General features: G+C 41.8%; 1 protein-coding gene across 1 annotated transcript in view; it reads left to right on the top strand.

The window, feature by feature from the left end:
• Positions 1 to 8109: 8109 nt before the first annotated feature.
• The window catches only part of MIA3 (MIA SH3 domain ER export factor 3), a gene marked incomplete at its 5' end in the record, with an annotated part of 123924 nt that continues 109939 nt past the window's right edge, over positions 8110 to 22094 (top strand). The window contains 3 exon segments of the mRNA XM_073628346.1: positions 8110 to 8243; positions 15717 to 15803; positions 18103 to 21616. Of these exon segments, the coding sequence (XP_073484447.1) occupies positions 8115 to 8243; positions 15717 to 15803; positions 18103 to 21616 (3730 nt within the window).

Here is a 22094-nt window from a genome sequence, read left to right as displayed (position 1 = left end):
GTCGCTGGCAGCTAACGGAAAGCTCCTGTTGCAGCTTGCGATCAAGAGCTTTCTGATCATGTGACTGCCAATCACGGTGGTCACATGACCATAAGCCCCGCCCCCCGCCATACTAAACCCCTAACCCCTTGCCGACCGGCTCACGCCGATATACGTCGGCAGAAGGGCACGTACAGGCATATTAACGTACCTGTACGTTGCCCTTTAAGGGCATTGCGGCATTGTGGGAGCGCGCCCGCCGCGAGCTCCGTGAGTGTGATCGCGGGCCGCGGGGATACCCGCGATCGTCTCACGGAGAGGGAAGAACGGGGAAATGCTGATGTAAACAAGCATTTCCCCGTTCTGCCTAGCGACAGGACACTGATCACAGCTCCCTGTGATCAGTGTCGTGTCACATGTAGCCCAGCCCCCCCCCCCCCACAGTTAGAATCACTCCCTAGGACACACTTAACCCCTAGCGGTTAACCCCTTCACTGCCAGTCACATTTACACAGTAATCAGTGCATTTTTAATCGCACTGATCGCTGTATATATGTGAATGATCCCAAAATAGCGCCGAAAGTGTCTGATCTGTCCGCCATAATGACGCAGTCACGATAAAAATCGCAGATCGCCGCCATTACTAATAAAAAATAAAAATATTAATAAACTTGCCATAAAACTATCCCCTATTTTGTATAAGCTTTAACTTTTGCACAAACCAATCAATAAACGCTTATTGCGATTTTATTTATTTTTTTTACCAAAAATATGTAGAAGAATACGTATCGGCCTAAACTGAGGAAAAAAATGTTTTTTTCAAGATTGTCGCTATTTTTTTGTTTATAGCGCAAAAAATAAAAACCGCAGAAGTGATCAAATACCACCAAAAGAAAGCTCTATTTGTGGGGAAAAAAGGATGCCAATTTTGTTTGGGAACAACGTCGCACAACCGCGCAATTGTCAGTTAAAGCGATGCAGTGCCGAATCGCAAAAAACGCTCTGGTCTTTGGGCAGCCAAATGGTCCGGGGCTGAAGTGGTTAAAGGGCCGGCAGACACTGGCTCTAAGGGGTATTGGGTGGCCCTGTTCCTGTGTGACACCTTCCACGCAACATCCTTTAGGCCCGGTTCACACTCATGGGAATTCTGTTGTGATTTTGATCTGTTCCGTCATCTGAAATAACATTGTTTTCAATGAAGTATGTTCACATCAATGCAGTGCGATTCTGATGTGGCTAAAAAGGGTCATGTGCGAGTGTGATCAGAGGCGGTGCAAATTCAGCTCCATAGACTTCAATGGGACCGGACCATCCAAATTCCAACATCACAAACCTGACCGAGGATTTAATGCCGCATACACACGGTCGGATTTTCCAACGGGAAATGTTGGATGTGAGCTTGTTGTCGGAAAGTCCGACCGTGTGTATGCTCCATCGAACATTTGCTGTCAGACTTTGTTGGCTGGCAGGTTTTCAAATTTTCCGCCAACAGAACTTTGTTGTCGGAAAGTCCGATCGTGTGTACACAAGTTCGTCGCACAAAAGTTCCACGCATGCTCGGAATCAAGCAGAAGGAGCCGCACTGGCTATTGAACTTCCTTTTTCTCAGCTCGTTGTATGTCACCCGCGTTCCCACGTTCGTAATTGTTGGCCAACATTTGTGTGTATGCAAGACAAGTTTGAGCCAACAACATTCGAACAAAAATCCACGGTTTTGTTGGCGGAAAGTCCGATCGTGTGTACGCGGCATAACGCCTCGCCTTTGGATACAGGTTAAAATGTTGACCGTAATCTTATAGTTTATCATGGCTTTATATTGCAGACCCCCCACTTCAATACTGTACTGATGTAAAGGCAATCGGATGACCACAGTGCCACATTGTTTACCATTATGTATTATGTAACAAATTTAAACGATTGCCATTTGCTGCAAATCTTGCAGCCAGTTGTAGCTTAGTAGCAGCCCTCCAATGTGGTATTGTAGTGCAGTGTAGGTACGGCCCCCACTTACCAAGCTGTCAGCTGCTTCTTCTTTGTCATGGCTTTGTAAATACAAGGAGTGATGGGGGTGGCTGTATTATGCAGTGGGGGCGGATGAGGAATCTTCCATTGTTTACATACAGTCTCCCAGCTGTTCCTTCTCCTTCCTAGTGTCAGTGTGACCTAAAGAGAATCTACAGTCTTTCAAGGTTGATTTTTTTTTTTTTAAGATATGTATGCAAATGCAATTATCGTTAACAGTGCCTTGTTTTTTTTTTTTTTTTGTATACTTCTGTATAATTTTTAATTGTATCTGTGCAAACTCTGCTCCTTGCTTATTATTGCTGCAGTGCTTTAAGCTGGCTATACATGGAACGAATTTTGGCCAGTTAATGATGAACCATCTGAAATCCGAGCTGTGGGTGGCCCTGTTGGGACCATTTTGCCTGCTATTCTTTAATATGAATAAAACAAACAAAAAAAAAAAAAAAAAAATCAAAGGGGTGGAATGGAAAAATCAGATGCAATCACTGTTGCATCTGTCGGTGCGGCCGGACCAGACTCTGGTCCGACCGCACCTAGAGTATGCTGTCCATTTCTGAGCTGGAGGATATTAGTTATGAGGAAAGGTTGCAAGCACTGAACTTAATCTCTCTGGAGAAGAGACGCTTGAGAGGGGAAATGATTTCAATATACAAATACCGGACTGGTGACCCCACAATAGGGATACAACTTTTTCGCAGAAGGGAGTTTGATAAGACTCGTGGCCACTCATTAAAATTAGAAGAAAAGCAGCTTAACCTTAAACTACATAGAGGGTTCTTTATTGTAAGAGTGGCAAGGATGTGGAATTCCCTTCCACAGTCGGTGGTCTCAGCGGGGAGCATCGATAGTTTCAAGAAACTATTAGATAAGCACCTGAACGACCGCAACATACAGAGATATACAATATAATACTGACATATAATCACACACATAGGTTGGACTTGATGGACTTGTGTCTTTTTTCGACCTCGCCTACTGTAACTGTAACTGTTTGGGTGTTCTGACAGGTGATCAGGTCCTGGCCGTCAGGATATAATAGCTGTCACTGCAGATTCATCCATCCACGCTGGTTAGTGTGGATGGGGGAATTGGTACATTTCTTCCTGTGTATGGACAGCTTTATTGTCCTATGCTTTTTGTGCACATCTACTCCAAATCCCTGAAAACAGTACAGAGCCTTGGTGTAATTGGATTTATTTCAGCAGTCATTCAGCAAGGGTGTTGATTGCACTTGCTTAATGTACAGAGGAAGACTCTATAGATCTATATAGGTACAGTACAGTCTTCTTAATACAGTACCGGTACAAAATACGGAAGTCATATTAATTTGATGGTGTATGTACAGTAAGATCAAAGCTTTTTTTATCAGTTTTGGATAGAGTGTGTGTGTGTGGGGGGTCCTCACTCTGACGTCTTAGGCAGATTTGCCTTTAACCTTGGTTCACACTTATGCGGTGCAGAAAACACTGTGATCCCTGCGTGTTTCCCGCACTGCATTGCAATCGCACGTCCCCTGCAATCTGCTGCAGGTGTTAATACAGAATCAATGACACCCCAAACGCAATGAGTTTGCCTGCACTGGATCGCAGCTGATTGCGTGGAATAAAATGACCATGCGATCTGGTTGCAGTGCGGCTTCAAGAAAGTGTATACATGTCTTTGTTGCAATGCAGTGCGATTTTGAGCAGTGTGGTTTCTGTGCGATTCACATGCAGTTCATAGTGTGAACAGGGGCTTACTTCCTGTCTGTTAGATGCAACAGGAAGTAAGAGGAAATAAGGAAGTGAGTGTCACTGGAACATTTGCCCTCACCTTTTGTTCTGGTGATAACTCTTTCCACGTGTGTCCTGTCCCAGTGACAGCGCACAAAAGAACAAATAAAGAGGGTGAATTTCCCAACATGGACAAGGACAGCGATTAAAAACTTGTAAAAAGTAGCTAACTGTGAACATACACTTTAATATTACTAATAATAGAGTAAATTGGGCACTCACTAAAAATATGGTATCCTCCTCATTAAAATGGGCGGATCGTCAACGCTCATCTCATGTCTATGGCCAGTTGAACAGAGAGGAAATCGAGACCACAACAAATTTTATATAACAAAGAGCAGCTAACCACGTGCAAAAATTAATTAACCAAGAAGACTGCTTAAAAAGTAAATGAATTCTTTTTTACATAAAGTAATTGATTTAGAATAAATGAAGGCCGAGGTTATCCTGCCCTGCCGCCACATACAATAGCTCTTTGCTTATATTCCTACCAGCCATACATGTGTCAATCATAGTCTGTAGTGCAGAATGACCTTGGCCTTCAGTTTTCTTCTCTGCCTCTGCTGCCGAATAATACTCATTGAGGGCCGTTTCACTGGCAGTTGCACAGGAGCGTGCTCTGCGTTCCTGTGGGATTAACATGCAGTTCTGCGCATTTGAATGGGCAAAAATCAAACTGCACCGAAACCAAAAGTAGTGCATTCAGTACTTTTGGAAACTCGCTGCAACTTGATTGCACGGTACTTTTGTAACACGAGATCAGGTGCGGGCAAATGCAGATTTCCCGCATCACAATCTGGTGTGAACTGACCCTTAGGGCCAGGGGAGATGCAAACATAAATAAAGTGTAGACAGCTATAGCAAACGTCAGAATGACTGTAGGCCTTTAGCATTTTGAGATGGGAATGAGGGACACCTACTTGCAAACGTATGTAGGCATAGGACACGCCTCCTGCCACACCCCCTTAAAACCACTTGCCTCACGCCGATGTACGTCCAAAGTTTGGCGGCGGATATCGTTGTTATGATAGCAGCTAGCTGCCATAACCCCGGTATCCCTGTTTTCGTGCAGCAGTCGGCTTTCAGATAAAAGTGGTCTCTGTGGCGGATTCGCCGCAAAATCACTTTTATTGGTGGCGGGAGAGGGCCTCCCGCCGCGATCCAGTGCCCTCCGCTGCTTACCAGGGCCGTCAGTAGCGGCGGAGTCGATCGCGTCCTTCTCAGTGCTGTGCCTTGAGACGAGTGAGGCTAAGATGGCGCCCACTCGTCTCCATGACACTGCTGGGCGGAAGCAACGTCAAAACTTCACTTCCACCCATACGTCTTAAAGGCAAATTTTTTTCAATGTCATTTTTTTAAATGACTTTTTTTTTTTTTTTTTTTATTATTGCGTTTTAGTGTAAATATGAGATCTGAGGTCTTTTTGACCCCAGATCTCATATATAAGAGATCCTGTCATCCTTTTTTCTACTACAAGGGATGTTTACATTCCTTGTAATAGGAATAAAAGTGACCCTTTTTTTTTAAAAAAAACAGTGTAAAAATAAATAAAATAATGTAAAATAAATAATAAAAATAAAAATTTTTCTTTTTAAAAACCCCCTGTCCCGACGAGCTCGCGCGCAGAAGTGAACGCATACGTGAGTACGTATACGTGATTAAAAAAAGTGAGTTTTTTCCAAAAAAAGCGTGCTTGTAAGACCGCTGCGCAAATACGGTGTGAAAAAAAGTATTGCAATGACCGCCATTTTATTCTCTAGGGTGTTAGAACCCCCAAACATTATATATTGTTTTTTTTTCTAAGTAATTTTCTAGCAAAAAAACCTGTTTTAAACATGTAAACACCTAAATTCCAAAACGAGGCTGGTCCTTAAGTGGTTAAAAGAGAATTAACCAAAAATAAAGGTTCATTAAATCCACAAGGGCTTTTTTTTACCATTACTATTCCTTTATATTGGCTTGTAAAATTTACAAATGCAGCAATTTAGAAATTGGATGAAAGGTTTAGCACTGGGAAACACTTTTTTGAAATAGAAAAAGTGCATTTTATATACAACTATATAGATCAGACCAAAATGAGGGACAAATAAGAGGGACAGAGGGACATTGCTCCAAATCAGGGACTGTTGGGAGCTATGCCTTTAGTCTTTCTAAATGAATGACTTGAGGGCAATGTTCATTTATGTGTTACGTATGTAAACCTTTGCACAAAGATCTTAATGTGTACTGTGTAATATATGTTATATATTGGGCCACGGGCACAACATTTCCTACTTAGATATGGGGGAATACTGACCCCCAACACAGCTGTGATCATAAGCCTTACATCCTACAATACTACTGCATTCATAGTTCATTGATATGGATCTGAAGGCAGCATTTTTTTACATCCATGTGCGTGAGCCCTCATTGGGGAATACAGTATAATGGCTGTTTTTGTAAACTGTTTTTGTATTCTGTATTTTCTCTTCTCTCAGTAGCCCTTGTAATGATAATTTCATGGAGCTCAGTCTGGATCACAGGGCTATATATTTTGTTAAACCCCCTATGTATATAAGAGTAGTGCTGTGCTGTTTGTATAGTGTCATCCAGTTGGTGCGGTTTGGATGGTTGTCGTATTTTCAATATTCATTGCGATTTTTCTGAATAATATGGAGGAGGAAATAGGCTGGCATACTTTTCCTTTGTGAATTTTAGTTCTGCCCTTAGGGCTATTTTATACACAGTGCGGTGAAAGGTGATTTACTGTATTGTAAAAAGCCTGTCGCCGCAAGGACGCACAGAAAACAATTGTTTCCTGTGTGTCCCATTCATACTGCTATGTAGCCTAGGGCTGTGCAGCACACTGTACAGCAGGGATCCTCAAACTACGGCCCTCCAGCTGTTGCGGAACTACACATTCCATGAGGCATTGTAAAACTCTGACATTCACAGACATGGCTAGGCATGATGGGAATTGTAGTTCTTGAACAACTGGAGGGCCATAGTTTGAAGACCCTTGCTGTACAGGATCACATGGCACTGTACTGCTGTGCAGCACCATGAATGAAGTGTATGTTTGTATATTTTGTACACTTCAAATAACGTTTGCATGAATACAAAAAAAAAAAAAATGGTGCTGCGTGTGTGATGCTCTGCAATGCACACCACACTTCCCCCTACCACTGGGAATGGACAGCTCTACCAGAGAGGTAAATTGCTCTGCAGCTGTTCACACTGGGAATTGCACAAGAACACGCTGCGCGTTCTGTGTGCTGTGATTTCAGTGCATTCAATATGAATGGGCTGAAATCGCACTGCACTAAAAGTAGTGCATGTACTACTTCTGGAAACTCGCTGCAACTGGATAGCATGGTACTTCTGTACCATGTAATCCAGTGCAGGCTAAAGCATTGCACTTGCGATATGTGTTTGGGGTGTCATTAATAGTGACATCTGCTTAAGATCGCAACTGAAGTGCGTTTTGAACGACATGTGGGAAACGTGCACGGAAGTGGTTGTAAACCCTTATATACCTGTATACCAAGTAAAGTGACTGTCCTCGGGTAATACACAGAGATGAAACAAATCCTCCTACATAAGTTGTAAACATTTATCTGTAGTATTCTCTTCTCTTCTCTACATCTGTTCAAAGTCCGGCATTTATAAAGCTTGTCTAAGAGTTAAGAAAAAAGGGGGCGGGGATCTTAAAGTACACTCTGCAGAGTTCAGTGAGGAGAGCTGATTGGAGGGAAGAGACATACCCCCCTTCACACAGGAACAGAGCTGATGTGGTCAGTCAGCTGGAGGTCCCTCTCCCTGTCACCATTTTTCTTTTGGTTTTAGGAAAACTTGTCAGAAGTGACTGGTGCTGATAGCAGAGGAATGAAGCAGCAGACAGAAATGACACTTGTTGCTCTTAATTGAAACAACTACATACTATAGAAGGATATGCTTTGTTCATATTTAATGTCTGAGGTTTACAACCACTTTAAAGTGGAATTTAACTCGCTAAATCAACTTTTTTTTTTTTTTTATAACCCCGCCCCCTTACACAAATGGGTTAAAAAAATGTATTATAATTTATACTTTCCTGTGCTTTTTTTGTGCTGCAAAGCAACAGATTTCTGTGTGTGCCCACAGACGCAGCCGGGCGGTACAGTGCCAATCTGTCAGAAGCTGGCAGCGTTTGTGCGCACAAGCAGAAATCCACCACATGTGGACAGATGCACCCCCGGTCTCTGTCAGGTCCCAGATGCCTGGAAGACACCGGCGACACATCTGTGCATGCAGGAGAGTGCATTTATTTAGTACATGTGTATTTTTAATAACACGGTTCTGTTTCCTTCCGCAGAGTTGATGTGCAGGGGTAAAGCCATAGCGGATTTCACGGGTCCAGACTGCCGCTTTGTGAATTTTAAGAAGGACGAATTAATATATGTGTACCATAAACTGGACGGGAGATCGAGCAAACTTTGGGCAGGAAGTGTAAGTGAATTTGCATGTTTTGTTCTACAAACTGTTCTGCCTATTTCCCGTTTTAAAAGACCGCCAGCAGATGGGGGGGGGGGGGGGGGAATATATCTGTTGATTGATCCCCGCAGGCGGATGACAGATCTATGACCACTCCGATATGCAGAGCAGACACAGACACAGCCCGCCATCCGTTTCCATCCGACTGTCATCTGATCCAATCCTCCAGATGGATCCTCATCCGTTTGTTTTTAGTGGACTGGATCGGATGTCGGCGGGTGTCAGCAGACATTTGTCCCCTGACATCCGCTGCTCCATAGAGAACAATGGATGGTCCGATCAGGTCCATCTGAAAAACTGACAGGCGGACCCGATCGGTCCGGCAGTGTGAAAGGGTTCTAATGGAAAATGGGCCTTGCTAAGTCTAAAACCCCTTTCACACTGGGGCAGTTTGCAGGCGCTATTGCGCTAAAAATAGCGCCTGAAAACCGACCCGAAAGTGCCGCTGCTGTGTCTCCAGTCCAGCCCCGAGGGCTTTCACACTGGAGCGGTGCGCTGGCAGGACGAGAAAAAAAGTCCTGCTAGCAGCATCTTCGGAGCGGTGTATACACCGATCCTGCCCATTGAAATCAATGGGACAGCACGGCGGTTTTTAACCCTTTCTCGGCTGCTAGCCGGGGTAAAACCGCCCCGCTAGCGGCCGAATACTGCCGCTTTACCACCGACACACCTCCCACCCCAGTGTGAAAGGGGTCTAAAGCTGGCCATACATTATTACGTTTTTTTCTTGCAGCCAGACAATCTTTTAGTTCTAAATGTAACCAATCTATTAATAACGATCTCTAATTGTTCAATTGATCAAACTGCTCGACAAAATACATCCACATCCAATCGTCTTGTTGAGTCAAAGTGAATAAATTGGTTGAATGAAGGAGCTTTGGTTTGCAATTTTTATTCAGTATGATTATTTTATTTGCGATGAGTGATCGATCGTATGATTACAATGAAATATGTGCGCCCGCCTTTAGTCAGAGAGGTGTAGTCAGTAATGCTGCTGCTAAGTTTGGTCTGTGGATCTACGGTTCAGTGAGTTCTGGTCATGAAGACGTTAAGGAAATGTCCCTGCACCCTGGGTTTCCTGTGTTTTTGGCAATTATCTGCACCTCACCCACTTTGTAAATATGGCGAGGTGCCTTGTCACTGCTCACCGTGACTTTGTAATTAATGTAGACATAAAGGATCATTTCTGAATTATTTTAAAATGTACAATGCTCCTATTGTCACACGAATGACGCCAACGTCCTTATTAAATAACTAAATATCCAAAAGAAAAAAAAATAAAACGTCTCAGATATCAAGGTCAGTCCCTTACTAATTAGTGAAGCCATAGGATGAGCATGCCAGTCAGAGAGCTAGAAAGTGTTAAGAAAAGTGATTACATATCACTGTATCACATATCACACTGTAGAATAGGGGTCTCAAACGGGTGACACTCCAGCTGTTGCAAAACTACAAGTCCCATCATGCCTCTGCCTGTGGGAGTCATGCTTGTAACTGTCAGCCTTGCAATGCCTCATGGAACTTGTAGTTTCGCAACAGCTGGAGTGTCACCCGTTTGAGACCCCTATTCTACAGTGTGTACTTGTCTCAATCCAGAGCACTAAATGTAATTTCCGTCTGCTATCTGCATGAGTCCCTTCTGACAGGTTAAAAGAGGGAGCTAAAACACACAGCCTGTGATTGACAGCCTCATTGCTCTTCCTGTGTGAATGGGGGGGGGGGGGGGGTGCTTTCCTTTCAATCACCTCTCACTGAGCTCTGCTTTGTGTAAATTCAGGTCCACGCCCCCTGCTTTCTAAAAGCTCAGACAAGCTGTACAAATTCTGCACTTTGAACAGCTGCAGAGAAGAGAGGCTGCAGATAAATAGTTACAACTTGTATAGGAGGATGCGTTTCCTCTCTGTGTATCACCTGAGGCCAGTCACTTCACTGGTATATGTGAGGGTTATAAGGATAACTGTACTGTACTCCTTGCTGCTCATCCTATGGAGAGGCTGTCGCAAGGATGCATAATAGTTGGCTTTCTCATAGGAATGAATAGGAACTTATTTGTGCATGGGGCTGTCGATCTGGAAAAAGAGTGGACAGGTGATTATAACATTTTTATAATTTAAAAGAATACCTATGCAAAAGTATAGTCGTCCTTTAACTCTTTTAATGCTACCAACATAAGGCTAATATTGCGGCAGCAGTGGCTTTTGCACATCCATCCGTCTGCTGTCGCTTCCCACAGCGTGCATTAAAAGATGCAGCAAGTCTGATAGAGTCCACCTCATTTTCTTCCTGCAGGAAATCCAGGATCCCCTATCCCTTTCCTCCCCAGCATGACTTTCCTTGCCCCCCCCCCCCTTTATTGGATTTGTTATTTCAATCATAGAGGCCCAGAATCGAGTAAAGGACTTACCTAGGGTGGTCTGCATGCAAATTCAGCCTACGTAGGAGCGCCCACTTCTTCAGACTGACATCCACCCATCAAGGCATTTTGATATTTGCATAACTCCTCCCAAGAGCCAGCCCACTGCTTGTATAAGAATACTAAGGCAGAGTGCTGTCATGTTTTCAGGAAGTACAGCACCCTGCTGGCCCCTCCCACCAGCCACAGAGAAGCATAGAGACCCAGTGATGATGTCCCCGGCTCTAAAAAAAAAAAAAGGTGTGTAATGAAATATGAAAAGTTTTTTTCTTTAAAAATGAAAAGTTTTATTAGCATGTTAATTAGGGGTAAAAGGAAGAAAAAGGTAAGGCAAAAAATAAGCAGATTAAACTTCATCTTTAATGCTTAACTCCAGGAAATTTGAAAATGAACCCTTTTGATGGGGATGCACCTCCACTTAACAAGAGTTAACTGCTTGTTTGGTCTGGGGGAGAGGTGAAGCACTTTAGCTTTTCTTATCTTCTGCTCTCCCACGCTCCCGCAGTGGACTCTTCTTCAGCATCATGACGTCCAATGCAGGTCTATGGACTCTACATTGGTCTTGATGATGCCAGAAATTTGGACTACTGAAGCGTAGGGGAGAAGAAGCTGTGTGGACCGGTCTAGCAATGCAGAGGATCAGATAAGTAAATCTACTTTAACAAATGCCCTATACCTAAGCGAGTTATAAAAGTATATGTAAAGCCTCACCTTGTAAAATTTTAGTTTAAAATAGAAATGAAAAGCAAAACATTTGTGTATAGATATAAAAAACATAAACCGTTTTTTTTTCCCCCCTGTTTTATAAGTGATTGCATACCCTCTAAGCCAGGGATATGGAATTAGCGGACCTCCAGTTGTTGCAGAACTACAAGTCCCATGAGGCATATCAAGACTATGACAGCCAAAAGCATGACACCCAGAGGCAGAGGCATGATGGGACTTGTAGTTTTGCAACAGCTGGAGGTCTGCTAATTGCATATCCCTGCTCTAACCTCATTGTGCAGCTGAGAACAGAGAGCTGGGAGAGGAGAAATAGCAGCACACTGAACTTCCCAATAAATAGCTGTGCAGGAGGGACATGTGAGCAGAAGTCTGATTACTGGAGGAGAGCAGACTGAGTTCCCAGCACAGCTAGAGAACTGACTATGCTGTGTTCTCCTGCTTAGTGTGGTCAGTTTTTAATAGGAAAGCAGAGGGACTGGCAGGAACACCAAGAATTTCACACAAAGGAAGCAACACAAAGAAAATAGTAGACTTTTTTAAACGAGTACATGGTAAAACGGACAGATATCAGGAACATTAAGTGTTACGTTTTACATACCCTTTAACCTTTGCAGTGCAAGCACAACCCCACTGCAAGGGATCATTATTAAGTTTCCCAGATTTGGGTTTTAAATGCATCCTTTTTCATGTACCTTTAAAAGGATACTTCCTACTTCGGCATCAGGAACTCACTGAATGCTCCCTGTTGCCAGCAATGTGTCCCCATGTCTGACAGTGAGAAGGTTCTTCAGGACTACAAGACCCGTGCTCCTTTGTACATTTTGATCTGTAATTGATGGCAGCTGAAGCTAGATATGCTGGTGCACTATTGGCATATCATCTTGTTGCCCACATTGGCAACCAGCAGCCTAGACTTTATGCACACTGTGCGTTTAGCCTCGGTGCATGGGATCCTGGCTTTTTTTTTGGTGCGGGCTGAAGCCACAGGCGTACCATCCAGTCAACCTGCTGGCAGCCTGTAAAACTCTATGAGAGGCTGCAAGCTGCTGCGGTTAGATGGTGTATCAAGTTGTACTAACATTTACGGCAGTATGCACCCAGGGATGGATTCCTAAAATACAGACTGCTTGCATTCCAGGCATTTGTCCAGCCACAGCAGCTTCCAGCCTTCAGCAGAGTTTTTCAGGCTTCTGGCAGCACGGCTGGATGTTGGGCCCTTGCCTTCGGCTGGCACCAGAACACCGGGATCTCACGCAAATGGGCTAAATTCCTTATAGTGACAACGCTGCTTCTGCATGTAGGTTTTGGAAGGCCGTGTTGTCACCCTGTCACAGGAAGTAGCTGAGGAAATTTGCCCACTCTGCACAATAAAGCAAATTTGTCTGCAGTTGGGTTTTAAATACATCACTTTACAAGTTCCTTTGGAAGGATTTTTTGTACTCGGGTAGTCAGGGAGAATTTAGCAGGCCTCATAACCTACTCCCTATTGCCACCGCTCTCTGCGTTTTCGGCTTCAGCTCCAGACATACAAATGTGTAAATCCAGCCATCTTGGTGTGTGGGGAAATCTGTAAGCTGTGCGTATGGCAGGCATCAATAATAGTATGAAGGTCAGTGGTGCAGTGCTGCAGAATGTACGCAACGCTCTATGTATTCATAGTACAGTTATTATTAGATGGTGATACAATGAATATCTGCAGTATAAAAACTCCATTTCCTGCATTGTAGGAGGACTTCAATGTTGTGCTCCAGAGTCACTAGAGAGGCTTATTTTTAGCTTGTTGGTGGCCGGCTCAGAGGCATGATCTAGTCAGTGACAGCCAGTTTCACAGCTGGGGTCATTTAATAAGTCCGTACAAAGTTCAACCAATCAGATTAAAGTATTCCTGTTGTAAAAATAAAAAATACAATGTCAGGCTGGCCGCCCTGCTGTTATGTTGACAGTTTGACATCAATACTTTAGTCCCTGTCCCAAGACAAGCAGCATATGGATCGCAAAGTTGGAGAAAAGTCCCTTTTTGTGCCTACCTTTTCAGGGCCAGTGACTCCATATTGAAGCCAGAGGATACACATGACGGCATAGCACATAGAATTTTCATGCAGAGGTCAGTGATTGAAGCCTCCTTGGCCCTTATTCATCAGCATGCAAGGCATCTTAAAGTTTAAGGCATGCTTAAGTGACCTCAGTCAATATTAATGCATGTTGTTTTAGCTTGCCTTATTTTTAGCACACCTTAAAGCGGAGTTCCACCCACATTTTCCACTCCTCACCATGCAGCACTAATGTGCATCCTTAACCACTTCAGCCCCAGGAATATTTTACCCCCTTCCTGACCAGAGCACTTTTTGCGATATGGCACTGCGTCGCTTTAACTGACAATTGCGCGGTCGTGCAATGTTGTACCCAAACAAAATTGACGTCCTTTTTTTCCCACAAATAGAGCTTTCTTTTGGTGGTATTTGATCACCTCTGCGTTTTTTTATTTTTTTGCGCTATAAACAAAAAAAGAACGACAATTTTGAAAAAAACGCAATATTTTTTACTATAATAAATATCCCCCAAAAATATATAAAAAAAAAAACAAACAAATTTTGTCCTCAGTGTAGGCCGATATGTATTCTTCTACATATTTTTGGTAAAAAAAAAAAAAATCGCAATAAGCGTATATTGATTGGTTATAGTGTCTACAAAATAGGGGATAGTTTTATGGCATTTTTATTATTAATTTTTTTTTATTAGTAATGGTGGCGATCTGCGTTTTTTTTTTTTTATCATGACTGCGACATTATGGCGGACACATTGGACACCTTTGACACTATTTGGAACCATTGTCATTTATACGATTAGTGCTATAAAAATAATAATAATACATTTTATTTATAGTGCCCTTTTCATCAAAAGATCTCAAAGTGCTACAAGTTAAAAACAAAGAGAATGCACTGATTACTGTGTAAATGACACTGGCAGGGAAGGGGTTAATCACTAGGGGGCGATGAAGGGGTTAAGTGTGTCCTAGGGAGTGATTCTAACTGTGGGGGAGAGGGGCTACCTAGGACATGACAGCGATTACTGCTCCTGATCACAGGGAGCAGTGGATCTCTGTCATGACACAAGGCAGGACTGTGGAAATGACTTGTTTACATAGGCACTTCCCCGTTCTACCTCTCCACACCGCAATCGCGGGCCGCTGGAGAACATCCCGGGCACAGTGAGTAACACTACCTGTGATTATAGTTGCCATTAAAAGTCCCCACTTCAGTTCTCAGATCAGTAGATGACTTTGATCAAGAGCACCTAAGTTGGCTGATCAGAACTCCCTGCCAGCACTGCCACTTATCCCAACTCCCCACCCCCAATAAGGAGTAAGAGAAGGAAAAAAAATAGAGAATACATGGAAGGGAGAGGAAAAGAAGGGGAGAAACAAAGAAAAAGGGAGAAAAAGAATAAGAGAAAGAACAAGAAAGATGGCTAGAGGGAGGGATGGGGGAAAAAAACAAGAAATTTAGGATAGAGACAGATAAAAGGGAAAGCAATGAGAACAAAGAGAGAGGGTGGTACATCCCAAAATGTACCATAAGGGCTTTTAATATTGTTCGAGTGGAAGGGACTCAGGGAGCAATAAATGTGGGTTCGGGGCGCAAACTACTTGTCTTGCCTTGGGTGCTGACACCCCACGCTACGAAAATAATTTTACTGTTAGGGGTCCCCACAACTTGGGAAATTTTATCAAGGGGTCACGGCACTAGGAAGGTTGAGAACCACCGTATTAACACCTTAGGTTCCACAGTGAGTATAACAAGCATGCTTTACTACATATACAGATTGATTTTACTTTTGTGGGTTTAGTAACACGCTGCCCCATGAGTGTGATGGATTTTTACATAGGCTGGCCATAGGTTGGGAAAAAGAAAATAGATGGGCCAAAGGTTTTGGAAAGGTCTGGCATGGACGCGGCATGTCAGTTGGGCAGCGTTTCATGACTTTGTCACGTTGGGTGGAACCTCATTGCCATCTTGGATCACTGGCATCTTGATTGCATTGCTCTCTGTATTACACTGCATTCTACCTGTGTTGCAAAATTCAACATAAAGCAACCAATGTGAGCAAGCCTTCGGGCATCATTAACGGATCTGTGTAGTGGTTGTGTACATCTTTTACCTGTTTATTTTCCTCTGAGAGAATGTAATTTTTGTGTTTTTGTTTGGATGGGGTGGATTATCATTATATCAGCTGACACTAACAAATTTATTGATGAAGTAGAAAAAAATAATTGTTTGATCTTTTCACAGGTTGGCACAGGTTTTGGATATTTCCCAAAGGATTTAGTAGACATAAAACAAGTTTACACAAAAGATGAGCTGGAGTTGCCAACAGATGTAAGTCTTCATTTCGAGTGTTAAAAAATAACAAGCAAAGTAGCCCATAGAAATTATCATGATTCATACTCTGTGCTTCCAAATTCTCTAAAGAAAACAGAAATCTGCTTAAATTCTGCTATGGGTTACTGCAAATCACTGATCCTTGCACTTATTTTTCTTTTTAAATCCGCTCAATAAGTTCCTTTGACCTAAGGGTGAATGTGCAGTGACAGACGTTTAACTGCGTTGTAAAACATCTTCCACCATAGAGAAACACAGGAAACAATTGTTTCCTATGTGTACAATTCACGCTGCAGCACAGCTTATGGCTGTACTGCAGCATGCTGCATTTTATTGCAGTGCACTATGCCGGATCGCATGTGCAGCGCATTGTCATGAAGTGTACACTTTGTACACTTCAAATAAAGTTTGTACACAAATAAAAAAAACAAAAAAAGGGAGCCCTGTGATTCGCTGAATTGGGCACCCCACTGCCCCTACTGCATCTATGTAAATAGGCCTGCACAGAAAAAAACTCACTTATTACACAAATATTGGGACTTATGGCTGTATATGTAGAGTGAAAGCTTTTGCATGAAATGTGGAAGGATTAGAGCCTTTGTCAATTTTTTAGTGTGAAAAGAACTAGAAAGGTGTGCCAACATCAAAGAATTTCAGTCCAAATGTCAAATTTATTCCATTAAACAGTCCAGTACATTCCAGATACTGATATGTTCCAAACACATTTCGGGGGCTATGAACAATGCCCCCTTTATTAATGCTGGAGAATGTTGGTATAAAAATGAGTCAATAAAAAGGTTACAGTTCGTGATTAGCAGCATATGGTCATAATTATGTAAAATATTAACAGCAATATGTAAGGAGAAGCTGTCTAATATTATCTTTTATCTAAAATGAACAATTCATGAATATATGCTGTATGCTAAAAATGCGGGGAACACGTCTAATTGACTCTCTAATTGGTTTTAAAGATTTAACGTGTATGTACTGTATATCAGAACTTTTTTTTTTTTGTTTTGGATGAATTGTAATGCCCTGTACACACGATCGCACATTCCGACAACAAAAACCATGTTTTTTTTCCGACGGATGTTGGCTCAAACTTGTCTTGCATACACACGGTCACGCAAAGTTGGTCGGAAATTCCGAACGTCAAGAACGCGGTGACGTACAACGCGTACGACGAGCTGAGAAAAATGAAGTTCAATAACCAGTGCGGCTCTTCTGCTTGATTCCGAGCATGCGTGGAACTTTGTGCATCGGAATTGTGTACACACGATCGAAATTTCCGACAACGGATTTTGTTGTTGGAAAATTTAAGATCCAGATCTCAAATTTTGTGTGATGGAAATTCCTATGGAAAATGTGTGATGGAGCCTACACACGGTCGGAATTTCCGACAACAAGGTCCCATCGAACATTTTCCGTAGGAAAATCCGACTGTGTGTACGGGGCATTAGACTCCCATCAGGTTTTTATTAGGTAGATTCATTGTTTCTTTGTCCCAGTGGCCATATTCACAAAGACAAAGAGTAATAGGAAATCCAAAATGTTCGGTTGACAATGTAAGGTTGAGGGTAAGATGAGGGTATGTCTTCTAATGTGAACATTTGTTCTGGTCATAACTAGTTAAAGTGGTAGTAAACCACAGCAAAAAAAAAAAATTAAAAATTGGGCTATGGGCAGTTTGTCATAATGTGCTAGTATGCACCACATACTAGCACATTATGACAGACTTACCTAAAAAACGAAACACTCCAGTGGCGCTCTGTCACAAGTGTAGGTGCTTCCATCTTCACCCGGTCTTCCTTCCAGGTTCGCAGGCTTTGGCAGTATGAATGACCAAGCTGCAATGACATCACTCCCGCTCATGGGCATGGGAATCACCGTTTACTGCACAGGGCTCTGAAGCAATGGCACAGGTATGCCGTCCCTTAAGAGCGCATGCGCTGGTAATGTCACCTGCTGCTTCTAAAGTAAATATCTCCTACACGGTGCATGTGTAGGAGATATTTACTGTACCTATAGGTAAGCCTTATTATAGGCTTACCTATAGGTAAAAGTCAACAAAGGGAGTTTACTCCCACTTTAAGAGGGTAATTCAATTCCTTCTTTAGAGATTTTTTTCTCACCGCCTGTTACAATCCCTGGGACAGGAAGTTAAAAAAATGCTCCCTAAAAAAAAAAAACTGCAAAAATAATCTGATGGGTTTTTATGCTTTACTTCTCTATACATTTTAACTGACTTTAGTTGTATTTGTCATTGTTTACTTCTAAATATGTTTCTATTTTGCAGGACACAGATTTTGTATGTTTTGAAGATGGGGCAGACAAGTTTGATAGCTATGATGTTGATGAACTTTTAAGCAAAGCAAAAATCATAGTAGACAAAAAGATACCCCCAGAAACTGAATCTCTACCCAGCAAAAAGTCTACGTCAGAATCTGAAGTAAAATCAGAAGAACCTTCAAAATCTAGCGAACCACCAGGGAAGCCACCCCAATCAGAATCTGAGGAGCCATCAAAAGAGACACCACCTTCAGAAGCTGGAGAATCACAAAAGGAGCCTCAGCCCTCAGAAACAAAAGAACCGCCTGAAAAGCCATCCTCTTTAGACTCTGGAAAGCCCTCAGATGAACTGTCTAATTTAGAATCGAAAGTAGATTTTGGAGACCAGCCTGCTTCAGAATTAGGTGTACCTCAAGATAAGCCATCTGTTTCAAACTCTGGGCCAGTACCAGAGGAGCTACATTTGTCATCAGAAACATCGACAACCCATTCACAGAATGAAGTTGACAGTTCCACTGGTATCTCAGGGCCTGGAACACAGCCAGAGGAAGTGTTAACTACAGAAACTGATAAACATACTGAAGAACCCCCTGGTTCAGACTCTGGAGTGAAGCAGGAGAATCCATACGATTCTGAAAGTGAAAAAAATGAAAAACAGCGACTTATTCCAGAGTCTGGTAAGCCATCAGTTGAAGTACCTGCTTCAGCATCCCAAGAGCAGATTGCACCTTCTGAAACTCCAGAAACAGGATCTGATAGCGATCATAAAGAGGATGAACACCAAATAAGCAAAGAATCTCCAGCAACAGATGATGTACATAAAACCACTGTAAGTAGCAAATCCAAAGATTCTCAGGAAGAACAGGTTGCTCATTCAGCAACAGAGGAAAATGCAAAAAGTGAATCACAAGTGCCAGATAGCGAACAAGCCAAAAATGACAGCATCTCTCAGATAGAAGCTAAAAAGTTTACAGAAAACAACATTGCAGAATCTTTTGCTGCAGAAGACAAAGATAAGATTGTAAACTTAAAGACAGAAGCTGGTTTAACAGGTGATGCAGTAGTAACTGAAGATGAAGAGACCAGGCGGGTTGCAATTGAAGGTGAATACCAAAAAGAAGATTTTGAACATTACGAGCCACAAGAGGGTATTAGAGAGCCAACAGAAACACCATTGTTATCTTCTGAAGAATTTAATATGCAGTCGTCAGATCAAACAGTTTTTGAGAATGATTCCACTTCCACCATTGCATCAGAAGCAAAGACATCCCCATCCAAAGAGGACGTCATAGTCCCTGTTGACATGGGTCATGCTACACCTATAAAGCAAGATAAGAGTATTCTCACAACGTTGGGAGACACTTTCTTTGCTATAGTCAGTGGAGGGGAACACACACAAGGTGTCACTGACCTAGATGAAACTGATTCGGAAGAACAAGAAGAAGATGACGATGATGATGACGAACCAATTGAAGAGTTAGAAGAAGATGAGAACTTGTACCTACTTGGTATGGAGAAAAGCAACATGCGTGAAAATGAACATTTAGAACCCCCTTTTGATGATGATGCATTTGTTGTGAAAGAAAATGAATTACAGCAAGCATTGTTAGCTGTTGTCAAAGATAAATCTTTAGAAGCTGAAAAAATCAATATTACAGCAAACTCACAAGAAAATACAGTAAACATGTCTTCAACTGATGAAACACTTCTTTCAAAGGGTAGTACTGATGCTAAATCACTACATGTAGACCCAAATACACAAGACCAACCTGAAATCATAAATGTGAAAGAGTCATCTGAATTAAAAATTGAAGCAGTGGATTCTAAGATCAGTGAAAAAACTACAGAGGAAAGCCGACAACCCCCAAATGATGCACCTTTGGAAGGTTCTGAAGTTAAAGAAACTAAGATAAAAACAAATGAAGAAGATGAAGTAGTTATTGATCACAGTGATAAGCCAATGCCAGACGATTTGAAAGAAAACAAAGACATTAAATTAGAGGAGGTAAGAGGGGATTTACTAGACCAAGAATCTTTAAAACAGGAGCATTCTGAAAATAAGTTATCAGAGGAATCGAATCTTGAAAATCCCAAGAGTGTTGAAGAGGAGGCTCAAGCAGTAAAACTGGACAGAAGTCCACAGAATCCAGAAGATGTTAAATCAACAAGTGAACATCCAGAAGTAGAAGAGACACAGATACAAATTTCAGATCCAGTAGTTGAAAAAACTGCACCTCCAGAAGCAGGAAGCAATGAAGAAAAAGAAAATGTAGAAGATCGAAAACCTGTAGATGAACAAACATTGGACAAGTTCCCAGCTGTAAAGGATGCTCCAGTACAAGAAGGCAGTTCTGTTGATGCACCTCTTGAAACAAGTGAGACCAACAAAGAAACAGAACATGAGCATCACAAGTCAAGTGACCAAGAGGAAAAACAAGAGTCAAAAGATACTGATGCAGACAATTTTAATGAAAGGCCAACAGACTCCACTTTAAGCAATCAGGATCTTGAAAAAAAATCTACCTCAGATATTGAGAGTCCCCCAGTATCTGCTGATAAAGAAGAAAAAGATGAAGCAAATGTAGATGGCTTTCTTGAAGATGAAAATGCTGCCAATGCATCGCTAGCTAGAGAAATGCTTGCAAAAACTGAGCAGGAAACAAATATAGATCCCAATGTGTCTGCAAAATCTGAGCCTAACCAAGAATTATACAATTCTGATCTAGAAAGTAAGGACACAAACCCACAAGAAACTGAAGATTCCCTTCAAGTGAAAAAAGATATTGTGATTCAAACTAAAGAGGAGGAAATTGGAAAAGAAAATAGTGAAGAACAAGTGGTTGTTACTGAAGATCTGACTGAGAAAAATAAAAATTCAGATATTGCAGATACAAGCATACAAATGCAGGAGGATGAAAAGACAGAAACTGCTGAAGTGGAGCATAAAGCTGAAACATCCAAGGAAGATGTACAGAAAGACCTTTCTGACCAGACTGATGACAAGATAGCCGAGGAAGAAGAGAACAAACCATTAGATGAAGGTCTTTCTGTAGAATCCATACTTTCAAAGAGTGAAACAGTAGAGGAAGCATCTTATATTGAAAACATCAAAGCCTTGAGCATTATGAGGGAGTTTTTGGAGGAGGAACGCATAGCACAGTTCACAAAGTACCTTGGTCCCGACAACATTATGAGGCTGGAAGCCATGTTTCAGGACATGGACTCTGAGCTGAAGTTAGCACGAAGAGATAATTTACGTCTGGATTATATTGACAAAGCTCTGGATCAGATTTTAGAAGCATCTGAGTTAAATATTGTTGACTTTGTGGAGAGGGTTTTGGCATCTCGAGAAGCAAACCATGAGGAAATGGTAACAGAAAAGGAAATGTTTGATGAAGAAGCAGCTCTGTTAGAAGATGTCCAGGAGGTCTCATATAGGCTGAGAGATAAACATTCCACACTGAGTGACAGTTCTCCACTTGCACCAGGACAAGAAAACGAAGAAGTAGAAGAAGTAGAGGGTAAGAATTGTTTTAGACTTTTGTATTTAAAAAAAAAAAAAAAAAAATTATATATATATATATATATATATATATATATATATATATATATATATATATATATATATATATATGTATATATATATATTATTACAGCATGGTACAGTCCTGTATACCAAACTGTGGCTTCCCCAAAAATCCCTTACAAAATATGTAAACCCCAAAACAAAAATGAAATATATTCCTGCTTACCAGTTCTTAGATGTGTTCTCTGCATTTATTTATTTTTAGTTTTCAATCAAGGAACAAAAACAAAATGAGTTGGGGTGAATGGCGGTACCTTCCTAGCTGTCACGTGAGGGTGAGTAAAAACAAGTGTATATAAATGAATATAACTGCCTATAGGCCAAGGAATTGACCCCAATAATGCAAGCAGCATACAGTCATATCAATATAAGTGACATAAAAGCAAACAATAATAAGAATATTAACCTAGTGG

This window comes from Aquarana catesbeiana, linkage group LG04, assembly GCF_042186555.1.
Source record: "Aquarana catesbeiana isolate 2022-GZ linkage group LG04, ASM4218655v1, whole genome shotgun sequence".
Lineage (NCBI taxonomy): Eukaryota > Metazoa > Chordata > Amphibia > Anura > Ranidae > Aquarana > Aquarana catesbeiana.
Note: the sequence above shows the minus strand (reverse complement) of the source record. Positions and strands in the feature narration are given on the sequence as shown.